This window comes from Equus caballus, chromosome 5, assembly GCF_041296265.1.
Source record: "Equus caballus isolate H_3958 breed thoroughbred chromosome 5, TB-T2T, whole genome shotgun sequence".
Classification (NCBI taxonomy): Eukaryota; Metazoa; Chordata; class Mammalia; order Perissodactyla; family Equidae; genus Equus; species Equus caballus.
In genome coordinates, this window is record NC_091688.1 from 42,138,886 (window position 1) to 42,162,751 (window position 23,866).

Sequence of the window (23,866 nt, forward strand, 5' to 3'; positions counted from 1 at the left end):
CCAGTGCCAACGAAAAAGCACAGGGTGGGGGTAAAAAAAAAAAAGGCAACTTACAATATTTACCTGGTGCTTTCCTCACACATACCCACCCATCTGGCAGGAGTTAGGAATGAGAGTTTGGCTTGTGTTTGGAAAGGCAAACAGTTCAAGGTCCTAAGCACCCAGCCATCAGCTGAACACAAAGTCCCCCTGGTCTGCCTCAGCCCCACCCACTGCCCCATCTTCCAGCTAAAACTTGGATCCTGGGAGGTGTGCAAACAGAGGAGGTGCTATATCCCACCAGTTATTCTGTTTTCTCCACCTCGGCCCAGATCTAACCACTCAATTCCATTTTAAAAAGTTTCTCTCTCTTTAGTTTTACCACCAGTCTTGGTTAAACATCAGAAAAGAGACAAGTTACACACTTCTCAGAAATTGGAATTTTATAAAAAGACATTTTTCTCTTATATCCATAAAATGATATAATTTTTGCAAGTATAGAAATGTGTCATAAATTATACAGAATGTTCCTTAATTACAGCTCAATGCAACTTGGTACTTTCCTCCCTCCCTAAAAAACGAGAGAGAACCAAAAAAATAATATATATAACTGTATATATATATATATATTTATATTTATATTATAGACAAACCAATATGAAAAAAAATCATTTCCTCTTTGGTATAAAAATCAGACTCTCACCTTAAGAGACACACAAACACATGATGGTAGGTTTGTAAACTGTGTGGCCAAAAGGGATTTCCCTGTCAAGCTTTCCCCTCCCACTATTCCCTGCCCACCCCACCCCACCTCATCACAGCCTACCTCCAGTTCCCTCGGGGCTCCCACATTGAATGTTTAAGATCTCCATACCCCACTCCCAGCTCCACACCATTCCTGAGTACCCCCCTCCACTACCAAAGATGAGGAAAAGATTCTTCCCAAGACTGATTTGGTAGCAATTAACTTGGGAAATGCCTAATTTGAATAATAGCTTCCTAGGTGTGGATAACAGAGAGGAAGGACACGCATGCCAAGGCTCCAACTGAGTCCTGTCCAGATCAAGCCAGATACTGAGCTTAGTCTCCTGGCCCGAGCCCAGTTTTGCACTCCTCCTGCGCCCCGTCCCCCCGCCCCAGTACAGAGACTCTACCACATCTTTCCAGATGCTAGCCCTGGAGGGGGTGGGACCCCTTGTTTACCAGAAGGGTGAAGCAGAGGCCAGCTTCCCCCTTTCAGCCTTGCCTCTGGATGCTCAGCTTCCCCTTTCGGGCCCACCTCAGGTCCAGGGTGTAATGTAGGAAAATGCCAATGAGGAAGGAGAAGGGAAGTCAGAAGGGACTCTGCTAATGAACTTGGGTCTAAATTCAAAAGAAAACTTTTCTTCAGACTAAATTTCATACCCAGCTTTAGGTCACTGAGAACCATGGGATCACGTTCCCAGACTCCAGCCCTGGGAAATACTAGCAGGAATTATAGAATCCGGGAGTTGATATATGTGTGTGCTGGAGGAAGGGGTAGCATCTCACTCTCAAGGTGAGGAAGGAGATAGGATGAAACCTTCCTTATCCTCTCCCAACACCCTCTGCTGACAGAGACCTCCCACTCTGGTCAGCCTCTCTATCCCTCATGGACACCAGCCACTGGAGGGCCACCTGTGACCTGTGGCTCCTCCCAAACTACTCCAAATCCAGCCAGGTTGGGGCACCCCTGCATGCCAGCCTCCTCTTCCCCAGGACAGTTAAGACATCAACCATAACATGAAAATTACATAGTGGACTCCTCCACTTGCCAAATAAAAAAGACAAAACCAAATGGACACAAACACAAATCAAGGAGAGACATACACGATGCAAGGGGCCCAGAGGCCCCAGCAGGTCTCTGGCTTCCCGGCATGATACATTCTTGTGTAATTCAGGAACAGGGGCTCTAGGGCCCCTCTGGGGAGTGGGAATAAAAAAATACAGAGATTATAGTCTCCCTGTGGACTCCCAGGCAGGGCAGGGGCAGACCCAATCTCCAAGAGTTTTTTCTTCTATTTTTGGTTCCACATCTGGTCCCCTACTGGGGCTTGTTTTTGATGATGCCCCAGCCCCTACTCTGCCCTTAGGGCCTGCCCCCTCCACTCTCCCATAGCTGGGGATGCCCCAGCCATTCCTTGTACCAGTAGGACAGAGTCTACTAGGGGATATGGGAGAGGCAAGGGATGAGGACCCGCAGTTCTTAGATGCTGTCCTCTCAGTGGCCGGCCAGCCCTGCGTGCTCTGATAACCAGCATGGGGTGTCCCAGTCGCAGCCTTCAACCCTTGAGGGGCTTGTCGGCCCCTCCACTGGGGCTGCTGGCGCTATCACTCTTTTTCCTGCGCAGGCTCTCAATCCAGCTGGAGCTAGAGCGAGTGGTAAAGCTGGAGAGTGCAAGCGAGCTGAGCCGCATATTTTTCCCAGACATAATGAGCTCCCCGAAGCCCTCCTGGTGGGAGAAGGCATAGCCGGAGCGCCGGGAACCTGTGCGACCCACACGCCGCATGCAGCGGTGCTGGGCCTTCTGCTTCTTCCGCACCAGCTGGGTGTAGCGGACCTGGCAGGGGAAGCACAAATGAAGGGGCCTCCATCAGTGTGGCAGTGTCAAACACCACCACGGAGAAGGGACCCAGAGCACCCAGGACAGGGTGGCCATGGGAACCTCCATGGCACAGAGATGTCTGTTCAGAGGAAGAGCAGACACCACCACCGACATACTTAACAGACCTGCAGCCCACAAACTGCAGCGCATAAGCGTTTAAGCCAGAAGGCTTTCTGACACACTGTCTCCGTCCCCCAAAGCAGACAGCCCAGCTTCTCACCGTGTCAGAGAGGTCAGGCTTCAGGTTCAGCTTGAGGAATCGAAAGGCAACCACAGGCATGATGCAGACGACCGTGGTGAGCACGATGGTCAGCCACACCGTGGGCTGGGCCAGGGTGTTCTGAGCATTACCTGGGAATGCAGAGGAGTCCGAGGCCTTGGGAGTCACAAAATGGACAGAAGGGCAGCCCCAAGTTCCCCATTTCTATCTCTGACAGCCCACTTCCCCAGTCTCAAAACCTAAGTCGTCCCTGGCTTCCCTCTCCTCCCTGCTCCACAGCATACACCTCCAAAGCTGAGTCTAGCTCCAAACTCTCCCCAGAACTTCAGACCCATTTCTTTAACTGCCTCATTTGACATCTCTGTTGAATATCTAGCCGGCATCTCAATTTTACATGGCCAAAAGTGAGTCACATTTCCTCCACCCCAATCTGCTCTATGTCTTCCCCAGCACAGGAAATACCACCACCCACTCAGTTGCTCCAACTAAAAGCTCTGAGGTCAACCTTGATTCCTCTCTCTCTGACCCCTTATCCGATCTGTGGGCTCCACTTTTCAAAATACCTATGGAATTCCACTTCTCACTCTATTCTAAGCCACCATCATTCTTACCTGGATTACTGCTACAACCTCCTAACTGGTCTCCCCGTTTCCACCTTTGCCCCCTACACTTTGTTATCCACAAAACAGCAAGAGTGATCCTTTAAAAACATAAATCAGTTTACAACATTTCCCTGCTCAAAACCCTGCAACAGCTTCCTATCATGTTTAGATTAATATTTAAAGTTTTTACTCTGCCAAAAGGGCTTACATGATCTGGACCAATTCTCATCATCTCCCTCACCTCTCCCCACCCCAGCCCTACCCTCTAACCTCACTTCCTAGATACACACACACTCTTCCTTGCAAGCCCCCAGCTAACGCTTCTGTGTCACTGTTTGCTCTTCCTGGATTGTTCCTTCCCAGAGAGCCACATGGCTTGCTCCTTCCCTTTATGCAGATTTCTCTGTGCCAACGTCCCTTCCTCAAGAGGTCATTGCTGACAACTCTTGCTCCTCTCTACCCTGCTTGATGATTCTTATAGGACTTATTAGTTCCAAACATTCTATCTGTTAACTTGTAAACTGTCTCACTAAAATAGGAAATCCAAGAAGGCAAGGATTTTGCCTGTTTTGTTCACTGCTACATCCCCAGCAGCCAGAGTGGTGGGTGACACAGAGCAGGTGCTGACTGAATGGCCACTGGATGAATGAGTGAACAGATCTAAAGCAAATGTCAAGATCTGAAAATGTGTCTATCACCTCATGCCTCCCAACCAGCCCCTCTCTGCACACACCAGGGCCACCTTGGCCCCAGTTCTGAACAGTCTTGTGCTCAATCACCACAGTACTTCCCCACTGGCCATCACTGCCAGATTCATTTTTCCAAAGTAATCCTTTGATGCCACTCTCTACTCTCTCCTCAAAAAAAAAAAAAGACTCTTTGACCTGACAGCCCAGCATCCTGATCCCTCCAAGGCCCCACCTTTCCAGCCTCTCTTCCACTGCTTCTCAATGCGTATTCTCACCCCACCCTGGTGGAGCACTCTCCATTCCCTAGAAACAAGTGGCCTTTCCACACTGCCAGCTCTCTGACTTGGAATCTGACTCCCTAATCCCGGCTCTACTCACAGCAGCCGCCTCTGTGGGACTCTCCCTGACCGTCCCACAAGCATCATTTTGCTGACCATGAAGCCTGCTACCCCTTGTCCTCCCTTGGAGCCCTGACCTTCCAGGGCCTGGCAGGGCTATTGTTCACTTTCATGGATATGGAAGTTCTCTGAGGGCAGGGCCTGGGTCAGATACAGCTAGCTATCCCCCCAGCACCTTGCAGAATACCCGGCACGAGGAGTGTCCAATAAATGCTCATGATGTGCAAACTGGCTACGTACCCTGTTAGTCCCAGAACAGGTGTGATTTCTCACTGATTCAAGAGGAAGCCACAGGAACTCACCCACAAACCGGAACTGGTTCGGAAACATGTCGAAGAGCCCATTGCTGTGCATGGCAAAGAGGATGGCAAAGTAAACAGCTAGGCTGCCCCAGATGAAGAAGTGGTTGATGGCTGTCCAGTAGCCTGTATCCAGCCCAATCTGCAAAAAGCAATTGTCACAGGCAAAAGGACCATCCCCAAAAAACCCCGTCCCCCGTCCCACTAGTACCCAGGGCAACCCCAGGAAAAGGAGGCTCACTTCTTCCAGGGGGAAGAGCAGCTCCTGGTCTGCCTCATACCTGCACACTGACCACGATGACCAGCGAAGTAGCCACAGTGACTGCAAAGGACTGGTAGTCAGCCAGCTGAGTGCCATCATCCCGAGTGGCCTCAGCAAACACCCCATAGGGGATGAAGAACATGAGCACGGAGGTGTAGATGCCCTGGGCGATGCAGATGAAAAACTCCCGCTTGTTGAAGAGGAGGTTCAGCTGGCCTGGCTCATATAGCTTAGGGTACTCCATGCTCCGCTGCTCTGGGACATCCTGTGTGGGGAGAGCCAAGTGGCATACCAGGCCTCAGAAGCTGCCATTTTGACTCAGGATAGCCAAGGGCAGACCTTGTCCCTGCTTCTTCATTTTCAAATTCTTTGATAGCTAAATCCAACCTCAAGCCAGCTGCCCCCAATTAACCTTTGTTCAGCAACCCAGAGGAGTTACAGGTCAGCTGAAGCCGAGAGAAAGAACCAGCCATACCCAGGGACCACAGGCAGTGGGTACAAGTGTCACACACCCACCAATATCAGTGTGACTCCTTCGCAGCAAGGTCCTTCTCCCCATCCTGCTTGACCATCAAACTCCCCCATACCTGATCAAAGACCCCCATAGCCAGGACTGGGAGGGATGTGTACACGATGTTATAAAGGGTGATGAAATACTGGTCATAGACGGTCTGGAGAGAGAACAGAGAGCAACAGAGGAGTGAACATACAGTCATTCTTCACTACAAATCAAGCCGAGGAAGACAGCCAATGTGGCATACATGGAGCCCTAAGGAATTTTCTGGGGCTCCCTCTCTACTCCTTCAACAAATTTTTTTGTCTGTCTGTTTGTCTTTTTGTGAGGAAGAGTGGCCCTGAGCTAACATCTGTTGCCAATCTTCCTCTTTTTGCTTGAGGAAGACTGTCACTGAACTAATATGTGTGCCAATCTTTGTCTATTTTATGTGGGATGCTGCCACAGTGTGGCTTGACAAGCGGTTGTAGGTCTGTGCCCGGGATCCAAACCTGTGAACCCCGGGCCACTGAAGCGGAGTATGCAATCTTAACCACTATGCCACAGGGCTGGCCTCAACAAGTATTTTTTTAATACATGTACCAGACAATACCTAGGCCCCAGGGGCCTGAGCAATGAACAGGACAGATACAATCTCTGCTCTTGAGTAGCTTACAGATAGGCAAACCAGTGGACTGGGAGCTTACTACCTGGGCTGAGAAGCCACAGAAGAAGCCGAACCAGAAGTGGACCATGGTGAAAGCAAAGTTCTTGTAGAAGAAATAGCAGAGGAACTTGCACATGCGCAGGTAGGACCAGCGCCCGTGCACCAGCAGGAGGCGCTGCAGGAACTTGAACTGGGAGAAGGAGTAATCAGAGGCCAGGACAGCCTGGATCCCTTCCTGACCACTGATGCCCACACCAATGTGGGCTGCTGCAGAGACAAGAGATGACAAGAGGGTGAAGATGGTCACATGCTTCAGAATCTCAACAAGTTAGAGGCCCCATACCTCATCATTCTCCCTAGTCCCGAGACCTCATGGGCCTTCTCCCCACCTTCCCCCAAGCCTACACGCCTACACAGTCCACACTCACTTTTGATCATGCTGACATCATTGGCTCCATCCCCAATAGCAAGTGTCACAGCCTTCTTGTACTTCTTAACCAGTTCCACCACTTGTGCCTTCTGCAAAGGGGTCACCCGGCAGCAGATGACAGCTTTGCAGGCACAGGCTGTTTCCAAAAACTCCAGCTCCATGTCTGCCTCTAACGCATGGGCCTGGAACACAGAGAGTCCGGAGAGAACCCCAGTCTTCCCCAGGAGAGATCTGGGAGTCAGCTCCTCCCAGTCCCCTTAAAGACCACAGCCCCTCTCAAGTCAAGGGAAATGAGAAAAAGATATAAAAGCTGTATGGAGAGAAGTGCTCGCTGGAGAGATACTGCACAAGTGAAGGATCGTGACACTTACTAGGCTGTGCCCATTGATCACCAGGGCGTACTCCCCAGCAACAGCTTCCAGGACAGATGTAAGCTTGGAAGAAGAAACTTTCTCCTGGTAGGTGAAGCCGTTGCCTACAGCGCGGGACGAGTCCATCATCTTCTCCCGGGCTTTCCTGTGAAGGTGGAAATGAAACCGTGGTCTTCCAGGACAGCAATAGTGATTCAAGCCACCCCTGGACCCATCAGGGCCCAGGAAATCCTGCCCAACCCATGTGCACAGTGCAGAACATCTGCCTGCCTCAGGTCTCTGTTTACCTGAGTTCCTCCCGCACTTCCAGGACGGTGTGGCCAGTGACTATGAACACCTCTGTCATGTCGTCCGTCAGCATCTTGCAGGAATAGCCAATGTTCACGGCCGTCTCTACCAAGAGAGAACGCAGGAGCTACGGACAGGCCCCGAACAAGGTCAGTGCACTCTCCTGCCTGATGTCCTAGGCTCATGCAAGGACCCGACAGGGCTACCGTCCAGATGCAATTTCCTCTGCTCTCCTGGGCTCTCACCTTGTTTGTCTCCGGTTAGCACCCAAATCTTGATGTTGGCCAGCGTCAGGAGGGCGATAGTCTCCGGAACCCCTTGCTGAAGTTTGTCTTCAATGGCCGTTGCACCCAGCAGCTGAAAGTACCACAAGGGTCCCTGGCACGAGAGCCCTGGGCATGAGCCCTCCTTGTCCACCCTCAGCCCATTCTGCAGCCTATACCATCATGTCGCTCTCAACCTCCTCATAGACGGTGGCCAGCCTGTCCTCCCGGCTGTCCTGGGCCAGGCTGGCTTGGAGTCGTCTCTCAGCCCACTCCTCATAGTACTCTTCATCCAGATCCTTGTAGGCCAGTACCAGGGTCCTCAGCCCTTCCCCTGCGTATTCCTGGAAGCAGAGTCAAGAAAGTCACCCCTCACGCCCTCCCACAACACCAAAAGTAGCAGAATCACAAGGCCCCTCCTCCCCTCACACCTACATTCAGGTGGTCAGTGGTGGTGTTAAGCAGCTCTTGGGTGGAGTGGTGGAGTCTGTCCAGCAGGATAGTGTCAGCCCCTTTGCAGTAGAGCCGGATCTTCCCCTCTGGATTCCGCACTGTGAGTGAGACAGGGGGAGAAAGTCCCAGAAAACTTCAGGCAGGCAAAGACCCCCACCTTTAACACATCAACAAGGTGCACCCAGTATCCCTCACCCATTCCAGGCTTGTGTGCTTCCCCCGAAGCCCCCAGCAGCTAGTCCAGGCCTCACCTATGACCGACATCCGCTTGCGGATATTGTTGAAGTCTAGGATGGCCAGCAACTGGTAGGTGATGGCTGTGCCCATCTCGTGGACAGTGATGGTTTTGGGGGTACGAGAGCGAAATATAAAACCAAAGTTTCTGGCTGCAGTGACCAGGGCCCCCTCGTCCGGGGACTGGGCTTTGTAGTACAGCTCCCCTGGCGGGGAGGAAGAACACGTGTGGTGTTTAGTGGCAGCACTGTCAGCCACGTGTCCCACCCAGGAAGCCCCAGCCCAGCAACAGAGTAGAGCCCGAGCTCGAAGGCACAAGTCAGGCAGGGGACAGCCCAAGCCAGCTCCTTGGCTCACCTTCGTTCTTTTCTTCTGACATGACGGTATGACAAAGGGAAAGGAGGCGGAAAAACTCATGCGTGTGGGGGTCCCCCATCTTGACAGCTTCCAAGAGGGTGGGGTCCCAAAATAAGAACTTCTTGTCAGCCAGAGGATTGAAGGAGAAGTCGACAGGTTCAGGCCTCTGAAGCAGGTAAGAGGGCAAGTAGGAAATGGGGGCCGCCAGGCTGCATTCCAGGGAAGGGCTGTCCCCACCCTACTGTTCCCTGCCCTTCCAACTCCTGGTAGGAAGGCCCAAGATCCTGTCCACTGTGGACCTCAAAATTCCCACTTCTGCTACCAATTCTTCCTTAAAACACCCATTTCTCCAAGTAACTTCCATTTCCTGACCAAACAACACACCACTCCTAACTATATCATTACTGGTCAGGTACCCTATGCTTAACTGTCATATAGAATAACTACAGAGGCTGGACCTTACCTCTCCCAATTCAGCCTTGTGTCCCAGGACATCAAACACATCACCTACATACAGCCAGAACAGAAGGAGAAGCAATGTCAGAGCTGGAGATCTCTCAGAGCAGGGGGAGAAGGCTCCAGTCAGAACCCCCACAGGCACCTGGAACCTGCAACCCTGATTCTTGAGCAAATGCCACACAGATTCACACTGCTGACTCAAGGGACAGGAGGCAACAGGTACCCTGGATCTTTAGAACTCCAGGACTAAAAGTCACGGCAACCACTGTTCCCTATCCTTGTCCTCACGACCCCCCACCAGCTTTCCCAGGGCAGCTCCAATCCTATACTCCTCCGTGCAGGGCTCCCAGGCCTCCTGCGGTACCTTTGGCTCTTTAGTCCTACACAACAGACAAAGCCTCACACACTGGCCACGGGCCTGGGTTAGTACAGAAAACAGTTATGAGAAGGGCTCACTCTGCATAAAAGTCAGACACCACACACCAGGCCCCAAGCCATCCCAGGAGCTCAGCGACAAGGCCACTGCAGCTCAGCCACACTGGAAAGACAATGGTCACATTCCAGAGACTCACAGAGGCCCTGAACAGTGAGGGGGAGAGTCTAGCACTCCACCGAGGCAGCCAAGGTCCAACCTGACCAGGATGCTCAGAGACCAGTGTCTTGGGCTTCACTTCAAACAGCCAAGGAGCTCCCCTACTGCCTGGAGCTGAGACCAGGGTGAGGGCGTCAACAGAGGATAGGGGAAGCACTGTCAGCATCTGCTTCCTGACACAGGATACAGAGTGGACCCATTCAAGGCCCTGCACACCCAAGTAGGAAAGAAGTAAAACCCAAATGTCAAGACAACTGTGGGAGTCCTAGTACCACTCTCCTTCCAGGCGAGATGCGAGCCCCCAGTCCCCAGAAGCATTGCCATACCATAGCTGTGGCCATTGATGGAGCACTTGTTGAAGACCATGATGTTCTGAGTGAGCGTGCCTGTCTTGTCAGAGAAGATGTACTCCACCTGGCCCAGCTCCTCGTTCAGGGTGGTGGTACGGGCCTCTGCGGGCGTCCGCTTCTTCATGCAGAACATCTTCTTATCCCAGTTGATGAAGTAGCTGTGGCCCAGGCGGATGACCTCCACACTGCACAGGGGACAAGAGGTAAGGCTTGGGGCAGGAAGGAGAGAGGATGCCCACCCACATGGGCCTTCGCCGCAGGCCCTCCAGCTGGGGAGAAACGAGAACAGAGCAGACATCTGGGTGGAGAAGGGCAAGGAGAACCTGAAGGTGGAGCCAGCCACGCATAGCCGGCAACGGAACTCCCCGACCCGACCCTCTGATGCTCTCCAGACAAAAAGGTGCACAGGGCCTGGGCAGGCGGGGCAGACAGCACGGGCAGAGGAGGAAGAAAGACTGCAGACAAGGCACTCAGCCAGTTCTTACCTCAAGACTAATAATACAGAAACCATGCAGAGAAAACAAGAGAAAGTATAAGAGAGAAAGAGAGAAAAAAAAAGAGAAATAATGAGGGTGCTGCGTATGCCACAGCAACACAGATGCCACCTCAGAGAGGGGCTGTGGGGAAGGAAACCAGAAGGCTCTGAAGCCTACTCCTCCCTGCCCTAACCCAGGCAGAGCACCCTCCTTCCACCTGGGCTCAGGGCTCCACAACCCTGACTTGACGCTTTCAGGAAGCACACGAGGCAAACCGAGATGCAGACTCCAGACAGAGTGGGGCCTCCAGAACCTGGGAAATAATGCGAGTTTATAACGACACAGTGCTTTCTACATCCTGAAGTCTGTCCACATCTCTTTTTTGCTAGGCGTGACCTTTGGGATCTCTCAGCGTTTCCAGAAAGCGCTTTGTATTTAGGTCCAGTAGGGCCAAGCAATGGGGCCACATCTGGAACCCTGCCTCCAGCTCGACTGAGGCTGCTAGCAGGATCCATTTATCAGGTAAAAATGTGTTGACTGGAAATGTCTTCATAGCCTTCTCCCCGCTCAACTGATCAAACACCTCCTCCCACCTTCCCCCAAACACACACACTATTGAGACTGAGAAAAACAACTTTCTTAGGCAGCTACCATGGGCTTCGAGTGATCTTGGATACAAAACATGGACAGTAAAGCTCAAAGATGGAAAAACAATCAGACTGTAAACAAGAAATTATTTAAATACTAATGAAGAACAGAGTTGCAATGATAATGATGGACATGCTACCACCCAATATTGGCATAGTAATTTAATTTTTAAAATGTATTTTCCAATCTAGTATCTTACATCAAGATGTCCCTATGAAGAAGGTGGAACAGGTATTATTATTCCCATTTTACATGAGAAAACTGAGACCCCAAGTGATTGTGGAGTTGTCTGAGGTCATGTGCTAATGAGTAGACAGAACTAAATCATGAACCTTCTGAGTCTCCATGTTTTTTTGCTGAGGAATATTCGCCCTGAGCTAACATCTGTTGCCTATCTTCTCTTTTTGCACGTAAGCCACTGCTACAGCATGACCACTGACAGACGAGTGGTATATAGGTCCACATCCAGGAAATGAACCTGGGCCACCAAAATGGAGCTTGCCAAACTTAACCACTAGGCCACCAGGGCTGGCCTGAGTCTCCTCTCAGTGCTCTATGAAAACCCAAACTGTATGCCCTCAGTACAGAAACTATCTTCTACTCACTGCCATTAGCACTAAGATTCAGGGGCTAGGGGAGAGACTTAGAAGACTAGCTGGGGAATCCGTGTGTACAAAAAATGGCATAGGGAAGAGTTCTGAGCATCTCCATAAAGCATTTCCTTAAAAATGTCACAGGTTCCCTTATCTCAAGTGCAAGGCACTGAATACAAAAGAAAATTTCTTTCTTCTGGGCGTTCTTCCTTCCTTCTCTAGCATCCCCCTCTTCCTGTCCATTCTCACTGGCCCAGTCCTTGTTAACATTCTCTTTACCTCAAACATCCTAGACGTATCCTTGATCCTATTCATGTTGCACACCACTTCCAGTCAACACATCCTAAAGCATTCTTTAGAATTTTTTAAAGACTCTTTTAATGGTTTACTAGTATAAAGTCCATAGGCAAAGATCCAAGACTCTTCATCAGGAACAAGCTTATGTTTCCAGCTCTCTGTCTTATAGCCCCCCACTCATGGTCCAAGCTCCTGACAAACTGTCCCATGACCTTTCCGAGGTTCCTATCTCCACGCCTTTGTTCCAGCCCTCACCTCCAGGCTCACCTTCACCCATCCCAGCAACCGCTCAAAGCCCAGTTCAACAGCCACCTCTTCAGAGATGTCCTCCCTAATTAAGTGCATGAAGTGCAATGCTCTTCTCTCACGGCACTTTGTGCCTCCCACATGGTATCTCAGCATCTTACACTGTTTGTATCTCCCCTTCCCTACCAGTCTGCTGCTTTTGAAGGCAGAGACCATATTACACATCTCTGTCCCCTTGCTTCACACGTAAGACTGGAGGAGAATGACTCCTACAGCATTTGTTCCCTTTTTGTTTCATAACGTCTTTAGATTTTTCTTCTTCTACTAGAATGAAGCTCCTAGAGGGAAGGAGATCCATTCCTAATATATCTTTGTATGTGCCACAGCACCTGGCATGCTTCTCTGCACAAAGTCAGCAGGCAATAAATATATGCTGAATAAATCAATACAGTCTTTGTTCTGATACAGTCCAAAGTGCCAGGAAACTGTGGTGAAGTTTCGTCTGCACACAGAGATAAACAGATATGTTCAGAGTACAGGAAGAAGAGGACTTCAAGTTCTTTCTCAGGGACTTCATCATCATAGAAAAGTTTGCCAAGGGACCACCCAAGCTCCCTGGAGAGACCCTGGGGCAGAGAAAGCGCATACCTGACATAGAGAGATATGGGCACGACGGTGTTGAGGATGATGATGTAGGACCAGAAGGAGAGGAAGCCAGAGAAAAAGGCACTGTCCACTGCCTCATCCCAAGGCAAGTAGACCTGGAAGCGCATCCCAACCTCGTGCTCCCAGATGGCATTGCCAATGGCCAGGATCACCCCCATGCAGACCAGGAATCCAAAAATCTGAGGAGGAATAAGAAGCAGAGGCTAGGAGCTGGCCCCGTGGCTGAGTGGTTAAGTTGGCGCGCTCCGCTGCAGGCGGCCCAGTGTTTCGTTGGTTCAAATCCTGGGCGTGGACATGGCACTGCTCATCAAACCACGCTGAGGCGATGTCCCACGTGCCACAACTAGAAGGACCCACAATGAAGAATATACAACTATGTACCAGGGGGCTTTGGGGAGAAAAAGGAAAAAATAAAATCTTTAAAAAAAAAAAAAAAAGCAGAGGCTAGGCTGCCACTTAGGAGCCCCTCAAAATCAAGTGCATCCCTGAAGGTCACCACTTGTACCCCGAGCCCTCAAAAGCTCAGGCATCTTTAAGATGGTGGCATGTTCTAGTGGGAAGTACGTGGAACTGGTGACAAGTTGTAGCCTGCCATCAACCATCATGTGGCTTTCTCTCTGAACATTTTTCTCATCTGTATGACGGGGAAGCTGAAGTAGTTGCGTAGCTCCCAATATGACATGCTAGAACCCTTAGAAGAGGTAAGAATGGAGTGAGCTACTTTCAACATACCAAAGCAACTTACTGGAAATCACCCATTTACCTGAGCTAAGCCTCCACAAGCTAACAAAAACGCCAAGTTTCTGTAATGTTCATTATCTCCTACAGATGGCCAAAGAAAAATTTTAACTAGGGAAACAAATTGTATCTTTATAAATGTAGATTTCTTGGTAGTTAAAAAACTTACAAAGCTTGGAGTCCTTGAAGAAGGTTCATAAGAAAGTTTTGGTGGTGAAAAGAAAAAATTTGAGACCATCGTCTCATCTCAGACATCTATTTCCAAAGCTGCCGCCACTCTTGATGCTTTGAAACAAAACAGGAACTAGCCTGGTGCTCAAGGACCACCAGGGGGCGATGTGAGCTTGCGTGATAGACTTAACCTCTCTCCCTTAGGCTGGGTTTCTACAAACCCTTTAAGGCCAGGGCGGAAACTCTCACCAGAGGCTGGCCCCAGCCTACCCAAGCTGGCGTGTGGGGGGCGGGCAGCAGGCAGTGGGGGCACAAGAAGGGGAGGAGAACCCGACAAGGAGCTCAAATTTCTAGCCAAACAAGAGAAGGATTCAGGAATTGCCAAAAACCAAAACAGAAACTTCTCCTCTGGGATCCTTCACTCTTAGAAGTCAAGGGAAAAGACCCCGTTATCCATCCTCCAAATGGAAATTTTTCTTTTAATTCCTGCACCATCCCCATGAAGGCCTCCTTGTCCCTGGCAAAAGCAAACAGAAGGTCACATGCTGCACTAAGTCATCATCATAACTGGAATCCAGAGAAGGGAAGACTTGTTTCAGCCTTCTTAAGTTGTTGATACATGCACGTTCCTAAGGTTTTTTAAATAACATATCCCAAGTCTAAAAGGAGCCTGACATAAACACTGTCTCTGAGTGGCTGACCTGCCAGCAGCTTTAAAGACAAAACCTGAAGCCTGACTACTGACCAGGGAGGAGACAAGGGGAGAACAAAGGAGCCGCCCAGGGAGAACCAGAGGGTGGGGACAGGGAACCACATGTGGGAAGCCTTACCCAGAGCACCAGTGTATTCATTAGGCGATCAATACTTGTTCTCTTGAACTTTGTCCTGCCACTGTTCTGCATCAGCTTAGTGTCAGGACCTAGAAAAGGATAGGAAAGGCTGGGAAAGTCAAGTAAAAAAATCTGCCTCTGGGCTTTTACCCTGGTCTCCAGACTACAGGACACTGGGTTGAAATAGAGACAGTGGCTGGACAAGAGGCCTGTATTCAGGGCTGGAGGGTTTTTATCTTCCATATTGTACCAGCCCACTCAGCCTCCCCCTACATTCCCGAGGGAGGGCTGAGTCACCAACTCTCATCCTCCTTTCTTTGGACCCTAGGAGGCTCACCTGCAAAGATGACTAGCCCGAAGCACCACTCGGTGTTTCGCAGCACGCAGCCCCGCAGCAGCATGTTCTGGTTGCTCAGGGGGAACTTGTTCTCCTTCCAGTAGAGAGTTCCACTGAATTTGTCCAGCTTGTTGTTGGGAGGTTCGCAGATCACTTCACCTGAATGGAAGACAAGAGTGTCATTGCTCAAGGTCCAGTCTATAGCTTGACCATGAGACAGCAACTGAGGGGGATGGTGTTAGGACATGGGCCCATCCACACACTACTGGTGGGAGTGTGAACTGAAAGGAATGAGGCAGCATGAATTAATATTAAAAGTGGACATATCCTTGGAGCCAGCAATCCCACTTTTGGGACTCTATTCTACAAAAATACGAGCATAGGTCACAACAATTTTTACTGAAGCATTATTTGAATAGCAAGAGACTGGAAACAACTGAATGGTCAGGGAATAGTTGAATAAATCATGATACATCAATTTTAAGAAACATCACGCAGTTATTAATGAGGTAAAATTTCTTTATACAGTCATGCATTGCTTAACAACAGGGATAAATTCCAAGAAATGTGTCATTAGGTGATTTCATCATTGAGTGAACATCATAGAGTGTACTTACACAAACCTAGATGGTATAGTCTACTACACACCTGGCTATGTGGTGCTCAGCTTAGGGGACCACTGTCATATATGCGGTCTGTCATTGAACAAAACATTGTTGTGCAGCGCATGACTGTACAGTGATGTGATATGATGAATTTAATAGGTAAAGAAAGGCAGGTTGCAGAGATTTTGGTACAGTATAATCCCATTGACTGATTTCACATCTGTTTATAAACATAAAGAGGGGCTGGCCCTGTGGCCAAGTGGTTAAGTTCACGCGCTCTGCTGCAGGCGGCCCAGTGTTTCATTGGTTCGAATCCTGTACGCGGACATGGCACTCCTCATCAAGCCATGCTGAGGCAGCGTCCCACATGCCACAACTAGAAGGACCCACAACGAAGAATATACAACTATGTACCAGGGGGCTTTGGGGAGAAAAAGGAAAAAAAATAAAATCTTTAAAACAAAACATAAAAAAAAGTGTGGATGAATACACACTAAACAGACAGCCTGGCTACCTAAGGAGGGTAGAATTGGAGGGCAGGAGGGCTTCTCCTTATACACACTATACAGTTTGTCTTGTTAGAAGGACCATATATTATTATTCTGAGCTGAATAAGCCTAAGAAATAAGAAAAAGCTGAATTTCTCTCACATGCAAAGCAAGGAGAGAGTGATCAGCTATGACGATCTCTTCAAATGACAATCATCAATTCAAAAGTTAAGTGGTAGCCACCTGGCATTCCTGATGCCAGGAGCAACCCCCCACCCCCAGGCCCCAAAAAAGTCCAGGGAGCTGCATAATCACAGCAGCAAGAAGCCAAAAGGAAAAGGTGCAGTTTAAACCCCAAAACCCAACCCACCTCCTCTATCTGAAAGTTTCCTCTCCAAAATTACTCACCATCAAACTTGGCAAGCTTACTGATGTCTCCCAATTCCGAGGTGACTGGAATCGCCTGACGCACTTTCATGTTGGTCTCTCTGGAAGAACAGTGTCCCTGAGTCCTAGTTCCCTTTCTTTCCTCTAGATTCTATCTGGGGGCACCTGACCATGGGGCACCACTGCTCCCATGCATTACTGGGTAGGTAATACTTCTACACACCCAAAGCCTTTCTTACTCCTAAAGTTTCCAAAAGGTATAGATCCCAGACCTGGGAACCTCTTTCAGAAACATGCTTTTTACCTCTAAGGAGGCAGAAGGAGAGGTGTGACACTGAGCATGCAACTTACCCATCGAGTTCTGCCGTCTCTATGTAACACAGCCCATGGGGTTCACTGCTGGAAAGGAGGAGGAGATCCGCCTGGAGAGAAAACTAATGAGAAGCCCAAAGACCAATCCTCCACCCCCGATGGATTCTGATTATGCCTCCTTCCACTAAGCATTCCGGATTTGCTTAATCCCAAGCATGTGAATGGCTAGAAAGGAGTTAGTCCCAGGTACATTAAGATGACAAAGAAGCCCTCCACTCAAGAAAGTTTCCTTCCACGGGTGCTTAAGAGGCAGTAATGAATCAGGAAAAGACTGATCCCTTTCTGCCCAAGAAAAGGAAGAGCCCTGCGGGTCTAGGGGGTATCATGTCCCTTACCGCCACAAATTGGTTATTTTCGAGCTTGATGATATCACCAACACAGACATTCATCCACTGCTCTTGCTGGAGGCTGAGGCAACGAGAAGACAGAAAAGAGGCTGTCAGTAGCTAGAAGTTCCCAGGGGACCCCTTTCCTCTCCAAGGCCCTCAGTCTCCAACAGGCACTCACATTCCATTGATCAGCACCTGAGACTGACGGTTATTCACCTGGTTATCACTCTTGTGGCGGAACTGAAAAGAAGAGAACTAAGAAAGGTAAGGCACCTTCTGCCACCCCAAGGGACTTAGATGATCAGTGGAATGCACAGCATGCTGGGTACCACCTTGTATACACTTGTTCACAAATCTACTCTCTCCCTGACACCCCCTTTCTACTTCCAGCCAAGATATCACAGATCTAGCTGGACCAGGTAAGGGATGGTAAAGTCTCCAAGGAATTGTGCTGAGTGGAAGTGGGCAAGTTGGGGGTGGGGAAAAGGTAGAAGAATGAAAACAACTCACGTAGTCATCAGTGGCATCTTTAACAGCTGTGATGGTGAGGACAAGAACCAAAGGCACAATGGTGGTGAACCAGGACAGGGACGAGATCTGTGGGATCAACTGAAAAGAGGAAAGAGAAAGGCATGCCTCTGAGGCCCCATCCTATGCCCTCTTTTCCCCTCGATCTTTCTCTTCCTTGACTTTATTCAGCTTTGTGAGTTGCAAAGGGTCTGCTCCAGGTCACTTACCTGCAGAATGAGAAGGAACAGGAAGTAGGTATTGGCAACTTCCTGGAACTGCTCAAAGAGGTTGACAGGCAGGAAGGTGAGAATATTGTACTTGGAGGTCTTGATGCAGTTACTCTATGGCAGTGGGAGAGAAGATAATGAGGCAGCCTCCAACTCCAACCCAGAATCAGATTGAGGCCGCCTCCTCCATCTCCACTTCCCTAAACCTCTGCCCCCCAAAAGCCAGCAACTACAGGTGAGGGGGGGAAAAAGGAGGAGAGAAGGGAGTCTCATGGGGTCAATGTATCCTGCTTCACTGACAGGTGAAGGCATGAAAAATTCAGCACAGTGGCAGATGGAGAGTGGTGAGGAGGCTGCCCTCCCCTCCCCCAAACCCTCTCCCAGTCAGCCTTCAGTCCCAACCTAGGACGTTTCTGCACCTTTCTCCTTTCTGACTCAGGAGGAGGGAATAGGTAGTTTAGAGCCACTTACCGCATACTGGAATTTCTCATTGTATTCTCGGTCATTGGCCCGCGCCCTCCTTTCTTCTTCTGCAATAGAATGATGCTGCAGTCAGGAGGAGCAAACTGAGGGCTGGCCCAACACCTTGTCAAGTCCACCCCACCTTGTGGAATTTCCACTGGGGGCCTTGGTTCTTTCCACAGTGTACAGTTTTAAGGAGTTAGTGCCACACCTTGAGGTCTCACTAAATTCTTCCCTCTGGTCCACCTCTCACCACCAGCCTGACCACTCGGCTCTGCAGGCATTATGTTCACAGGACAGGACGCATTCTACTTTCCTCACCAAACACCATCAAGGTGTTCCACTGGGGGCACTCAGCTCCTCTCTCCTATCTCTTTAATTAATGCCTCAGGCATTAATGGTCCTGGGAATCCCCCAAGGAACAGCAGCTGAAGACACAAAGCTTCCTCCCCCTGGGAACTCCTGCAGATCTAGCCATGGTACTGCCCTCCCCCTAACCTGGGGGGTGGGGTGGGTGGCAAGACAGAGGATCATGGTGCCCTGAAACTGCTCTGCTGCAACATCGCAGCCCCACGTGCAGTCCACCCTACAGGAGCCTCTGCTTGTCACATGTCACCAGCAGCAGCTTCTTACTGGCTCACAATGACATCACCTTATTTCAAAGCTGGTCTTCAAGTAGAAGGGGGGATGGGGTCATGCATATGGGTCATGCAGACTGAGACAGAGACGCAGGAAAGAGGAATGGGATGTAATTGAAACAGTTGCTCTCTAACTGTAACATTTCTTGTGCCATCTGCACACATTCTCCCTGAACAACACATTTGTTGCTGAGTGACAAATAAGCTACATCTATACTGAACCTCTGCAGGTCTGGGACTGTAGGTACCAAGTTCAGGTCCCAGAACACGAGGGTGACCTATGAAGGGTTCTTCAGCCCATCTCCAGGGGTCACGATGACCTCAGGCTGAAAAACGGGTATCTTGATTAGGCTGTAAACATGCCTTAAACCTGTCCGGGAGCCAAAGGCAGCATGCCAGACCCCTTCCCTCACCATCCCCTCCAAGACCCCTGCAGAGCACACTGCAGTAACAAAACCTCAGATCACAGCATCCTCTGACTACCTAGAGCGCTCCTTCCCTGTGTGGTCACTTTACTCCCAGAAACTTCCCCAGAGGGGACCCCTGAGGTTGAGCCCCCTGCGCAGTCACCAAAGACCATGCAAAGGGAAAGGTAGGACCGGACCCTTCGGAGCCAGGATCTCTGGGTCCGGAAAGGAGAGAATCAGGGAAGGTGGGGGAGGCTGAGGACAAGCGAGCGTGAAGGTGGGAGGGGGCGAAATTATGGGCTCGGGAGAGCTGCCAGGAGCTGTCTCCCGTTACCTGTCCCCCAAGAGGGCTTCTTTCGGCTCCAGGAAGGAGGTGCCCCGGCCCGGGCCCACTTCTCGGGCATCTCCTTGGGGACCGTCATGATCCCGGTTTGAGCGGGAGAGGGTGGACTGTCTGTCTGTCCTTTGCCTCAGTGGCGCCGATGGGGCGGCCCCCGTGGGAGGCGCAGGAGCTGCGGCCGCTCAGAGGGGAGCCCCGGCCGTCGGGCGCGCGCCCCACCTGCAGCCCGGGCCATCCTCGCGGCCGCCCGCAGCCAGGGACGCCGCGCGCTCAGCTGCGCCGCCGCCGCCGCCCCCAACGCCCCCCACGGACGCCGGCACGCGCTGAGTGGCCCCGAACGCGGTGCGCACGCCCGGGGCTCCGCCCCCGCCCGCTCCCCGGACTGCAGGGGCAGCCGCCTGCCAGCGCGCCGCGTAGGCGAAAGCCAGCGCGGAGCCCCGCCTCCCCCGGCCCGGCCAATGCGGGTGAGGGGACTGCCAGCGTTGTCGGGGGCAACCGCTTTCATCCCACCCCCCACCTCCACCCCCACCCCGCCCTCAGGAAAAACGAGGAGGACTTGGCTGGATGGAAAAATGAGGGGAGAAAGGAGAAGAGACGAGGTGTGAGGACGGAGGGGAGAAGATGGGAACAGCTCCCCAGACCAGAGACTAGGAGCTCCAGGTGCCCCAAGATAAGAGTCCATGTGTTTGGGGTGGGGGCAGGTACTCAGCACCCTGCCGGAGGAGAACCCAGCTCAGGGATCAGGGGAATAATTCGGTTTCCTAGGCTCCCCTCAGGATGGGTACGGGTTGCAATCTGCCCTCCTTCAGAATCATTACTAGTCGTCCCTCTTCCCTTTGCTCCCTGAGCTATAGCAACACCCACTCTTGATGGTCCCAGGGATCCCCCCTCCTGCCTGTCTTACCTGGGGGGCGCTTTTTTGCACACAGTGCCATCTCACCCAGTAAGGTCCCAGCAATCCCATGGGAGACCCTGCAGGAAGGTGACATATGCATGAGGTCAGGAAGCTGAGGGTAAGCCTTCACCCCCCCCCCCCCGCTTTTTTTTAAATTAAAGATTGGCACCTGAGCTAACATCTGTTGCCCATCTTCCTTTTTTTTTTCTTCTCCCCAAAGCCCCCCAGTACATAGTTGTATATTCTAGTTGTAGGTCCTTCTGGTTCTGCTATATGGGATGCCACCTCAGTACGGCCTGATGAGCAGTGCTAGGTCTGCGCCCAGCATCCAAACCAGTGAACCCTGGAGCGTGCAAACTTAACCACTCAGCCATGGGGCCGGCCCCTCATTCCCCTCTTCAGACTCCTCCTGAAGGTTCTCTTCTCCAGTTCTGACTCTGCCCTGCCCCCAGCATTCCCCACCAACTCCACACCAACACTCTGCTCTTACTGCCCTGATGGGTCCCTGAGAAAGAAGAGGGGACTTCTCTACCACCTCCCCCCATGCCTCTGCCTTGGATAACAAGGGGACAGGGGACTGACAGTTTACAGAAGCCAAGAACTGCAGGGAAAGGAAGGAGGCAGAGAGAAGAGGCCTGTTATTGACAGGAGGGGCACAGCTCTCAAGGTACCCATCCCAGGGACAATGGCTGCCCTCATGTGCCCTCCTGGTGGCAATGAGTGGTGTCTGTGTTTACTGGAAAGCAGAATTTCCACCAAAGGGTTGGGTTGAGGGAACATGAGCCAGGAAACACCTGGCAGAGCATCAGGAAACAGGGTGGGCAGGCTCTACCCTTCTCAAAATGCTGATAATCCTCCCATCCCCTCATTACTGGGACTTCCATTATCACCTCCTCCAGGGGAGCTCACATTAGAGGCATGGCCTTCACTTCCTGCAGAGACAGTCCCCAGACCACTTCCTCTCAGTCTGGGTCAGCAACCCGTAAGGGCCAGCAGAGGGGTCTTCCCTACCCTCCTCTGAACTATTCTCTCTCTCCCACCCCAAGCCTAGTTCAGTCAGTGTGGTACTAGGTGCAGGCTCAGGGAGCATCAGTCAGATGGGCCTCTGCTTCCTTCCTTCTTCCCATGTCCTTCCTTTCACCTAAAAAGGTAAAAAAGGTCTGGCCTCTGAGACAGGGTCATAGAGCCTCATCTCTATTCCCCAGTATGGCTCAAAGGAAACTGTCAGCTAGGTCCTGGGTCCTCTTGTTACCTCCTCTTTCTTTGTCTGGGTGGAAAGCCTTCCTCCTCCTTGGTTCCCCTGTCTCCGACCTACTGGGCACACCCCGCCAGCCTGTCAGTCCCAAGAGATACTAATTGCCTGTCTGCCCAACCTCTATAATTACAGACTCTGGCCACGGCCCTGTCACCCACACCAGTGCTCCCTTCACTAACTCAGACTCCCTTCCCAAACCCCAGATCAGACAAAACTGATATCCAGAAGTCCTTTTCCTCCCTGACCCTCCCCAACCTGGCAGCCAAGGGTGCCTGGCTCAGGAAGAAAAACCTCATCCACATTTTAGAGACGCCAAGCCCTCCTCCAGGGCCCCCAGCCAGGGTCTCCACCCAGTCTAGAGTATGAGTCATGAGAGGGTGGGGTGTGAAGGGAGAGGTTAAAGGAGAGGATGCAAGGGTGGGCATCACAAGTTCCATAGCCAACCCCGCCCTCAGCAGGGAGTCAAATCAAGAAACACTATCAGCCTGAAGATCTAGATTTGAGTCCTACGAAAGAGTTAATGAAGGAGCCACACATGCTTTTAGGAGTCAGGAGTCTGGACACCAACCAGGAAAGTTGTTTTACCTCTAAGACCCTGGGGAGACAGAAAGCTGGCTTGGCCGCAGACCTCAGCCCCTCTGGGGGCCCCCAACAGGGAGAGAAAGTGAGGGGGAGACCTGGGAACAGGGACCCTCTCTCACTTCTTCACAGTTTCAGAGAGCCTAGGTTTTCTGAGCCGTCAGGCCCATCAGCCACGTCGCCCTGCCCCGTCACCCTGCCCCAGCCCCCTCTGCAGCCACATTTGGGATAAAAATAGCCAGCTCTGGGAAGAAGGCAATGCTCCATGGAAGAAAACGGCTCCTCCTCTAGGCCTGGTCCTGCTACCTTCCCACCGGGGAAGACGGACCCCTTCTTTCAGAGGAGGCTGGCAGGGATATTTGTGGGCAGGTCAGGGAAACATAAGGGAATGGAATCCAAGGCCCCCAGCTCACTTGCCACCAAGACCACTCCTGGCCGCCTTCCATCGCTAAGGACAGAACACAGGACTCACTCCCCAGCTCTGAGCTCCCAGAGCCACCACCTCTCCTTCCACCCTTGCTTCTCCTTACGCACGCAGACCTCCACCCTACAGAGACAAATCCTACCGGCCCCAGACTCCCTCCTCCAATTACCCAAACCCTCGGACCCCGGTTACTCGTCTCACCCCGACAACTCTCTAGCCGGTTCTCCCCTCTCCGCTGCTCCATAAGCTTCTCCTCGACATTCCCGCGCCCCTTCAGCAACCCGCCCTCCCATCCTGCGGACGACCTCCCGACCTCCCCCATCCTCAGGCACCCCGACGCCCTCTCTTCTCCAATCATCACTCCTCCTCCTCCTCGGTCTCACCGCACCTCCCAACTCTGTCCCGTGTCCTCTCCTGCCCACACCCTCACCCCCGGCCCCGGCCCCGCCAGCCCCGAGTCCGCGTCCGCAGCGGCATCTCCCTCTGCCCTCCCGGCCCGCGCCCCGGGGCTGCCCCCGCCTCGTCTCGCCTCACCTCAGCGCTCAGCGCTCGGCGCCCGCCCCGGCGGCCCTGTCCTGCCCATGCCGGGGGCTGGGGCGGGGGGCGCTCTGCTCGGCTCCCCACGGGCTCCCGCCCCCCCAGCTGCAGCCCCGCTCCCCCCGGGGCCTCGGCTCGCTACTTTGTGTCAGTTTCGGCCACGGCGGGGCGGAAGTGACGGAGGTGGCGGGAGAGGGCGGGGGGCGGGAGGGGGTTTTGGGGAAGGATGAGGGGAGGGAAGGCGGGAGCGCCATCTTTGTGCGGGGCAGGGGGAGGGTCTTAACCCTTCCGAGGTTTAGCGCTGCGAGGCCTTGTCCCCCGCCCCACCCACTCCCACATCCATCCCGCATAAAAAAAAAAAAAAAATAGGAGGCTAGAT

At 51.8% G+C, this 23,866-nt stretch overlaps 1 protein-coding gene across 2 annotated transcripts; it reads right to left on the reverse strand.

Moving 5' to 3' along the window:
• Positions 1 to 608: 608 nt before the first annotated feature.
• ATP8B2 (ATPase phospholipid transporting 8B2) lies at positions 609 to 23,623 on the reverse strand. 2 transcript variants are annotated; one of them, XM_023641091.2, is made up of 28 exons: positions 23,485 to 23,623; positions 20,702 to 20,769; positions 18,422 to 18,480; positions 17,951 to 18,064; positions 17,724 to 17,822; positions 17,392 to 17,453; positions 17,220 to 17,292; positions 16,864 to 16,934; positions 16,534 to 16,613; positions 15,033 to 15,191; positions 14,696 to 14,784; positions 12,939 to 13,135; positions 10,007 to 10,215; positions 9,093 to 9,136; positions 8,630 to 8,795; positions 8,290 to 8,478; positions 8,021 to 8,136; positions 7,765 to 7,929; positions 7,568 to 7,679; positions 7,322 to 7,427; positions 7,035 to 7,179; positions 6,662 to 6,845; positions 6,277 to 6,500; positions 5,661 to 5,744; positions 5,093 to 5,338; positions 4,815 to 4,953; positions 2,824 to 2,954; positions 609 to 2,558 (listed from the first exon to the last, which is right to left on the reverse strand). In XM_023641091.2, the coding sequence occupies exons 2-28, from the start codon at positions 20,730 to 20,732 to the stop codon at positions 2,280 to 2,282; spliced, it is 3,573 nt and encodes a 1,190-aa protein (XP_023496859.1). In that variant the 5' UTR covers positions 20,733 to 20,769; positions 23,485 to 23,623; the 3' UTR covers positions 609 to 2,279. The 2 variants fall into 2 exon arrangements, with proteins under 2 accessions (XP_023496859.1, XP_023496858.1); XM_023641090.2 differs by lacking the exons at positions 20,702 to 20,769; positions 23,485 to 23,623 and adding an exon at positions 19,792 to 20,093.
• Positions 23,624 to 23,866: the final 243 nt, after the last annotated feature.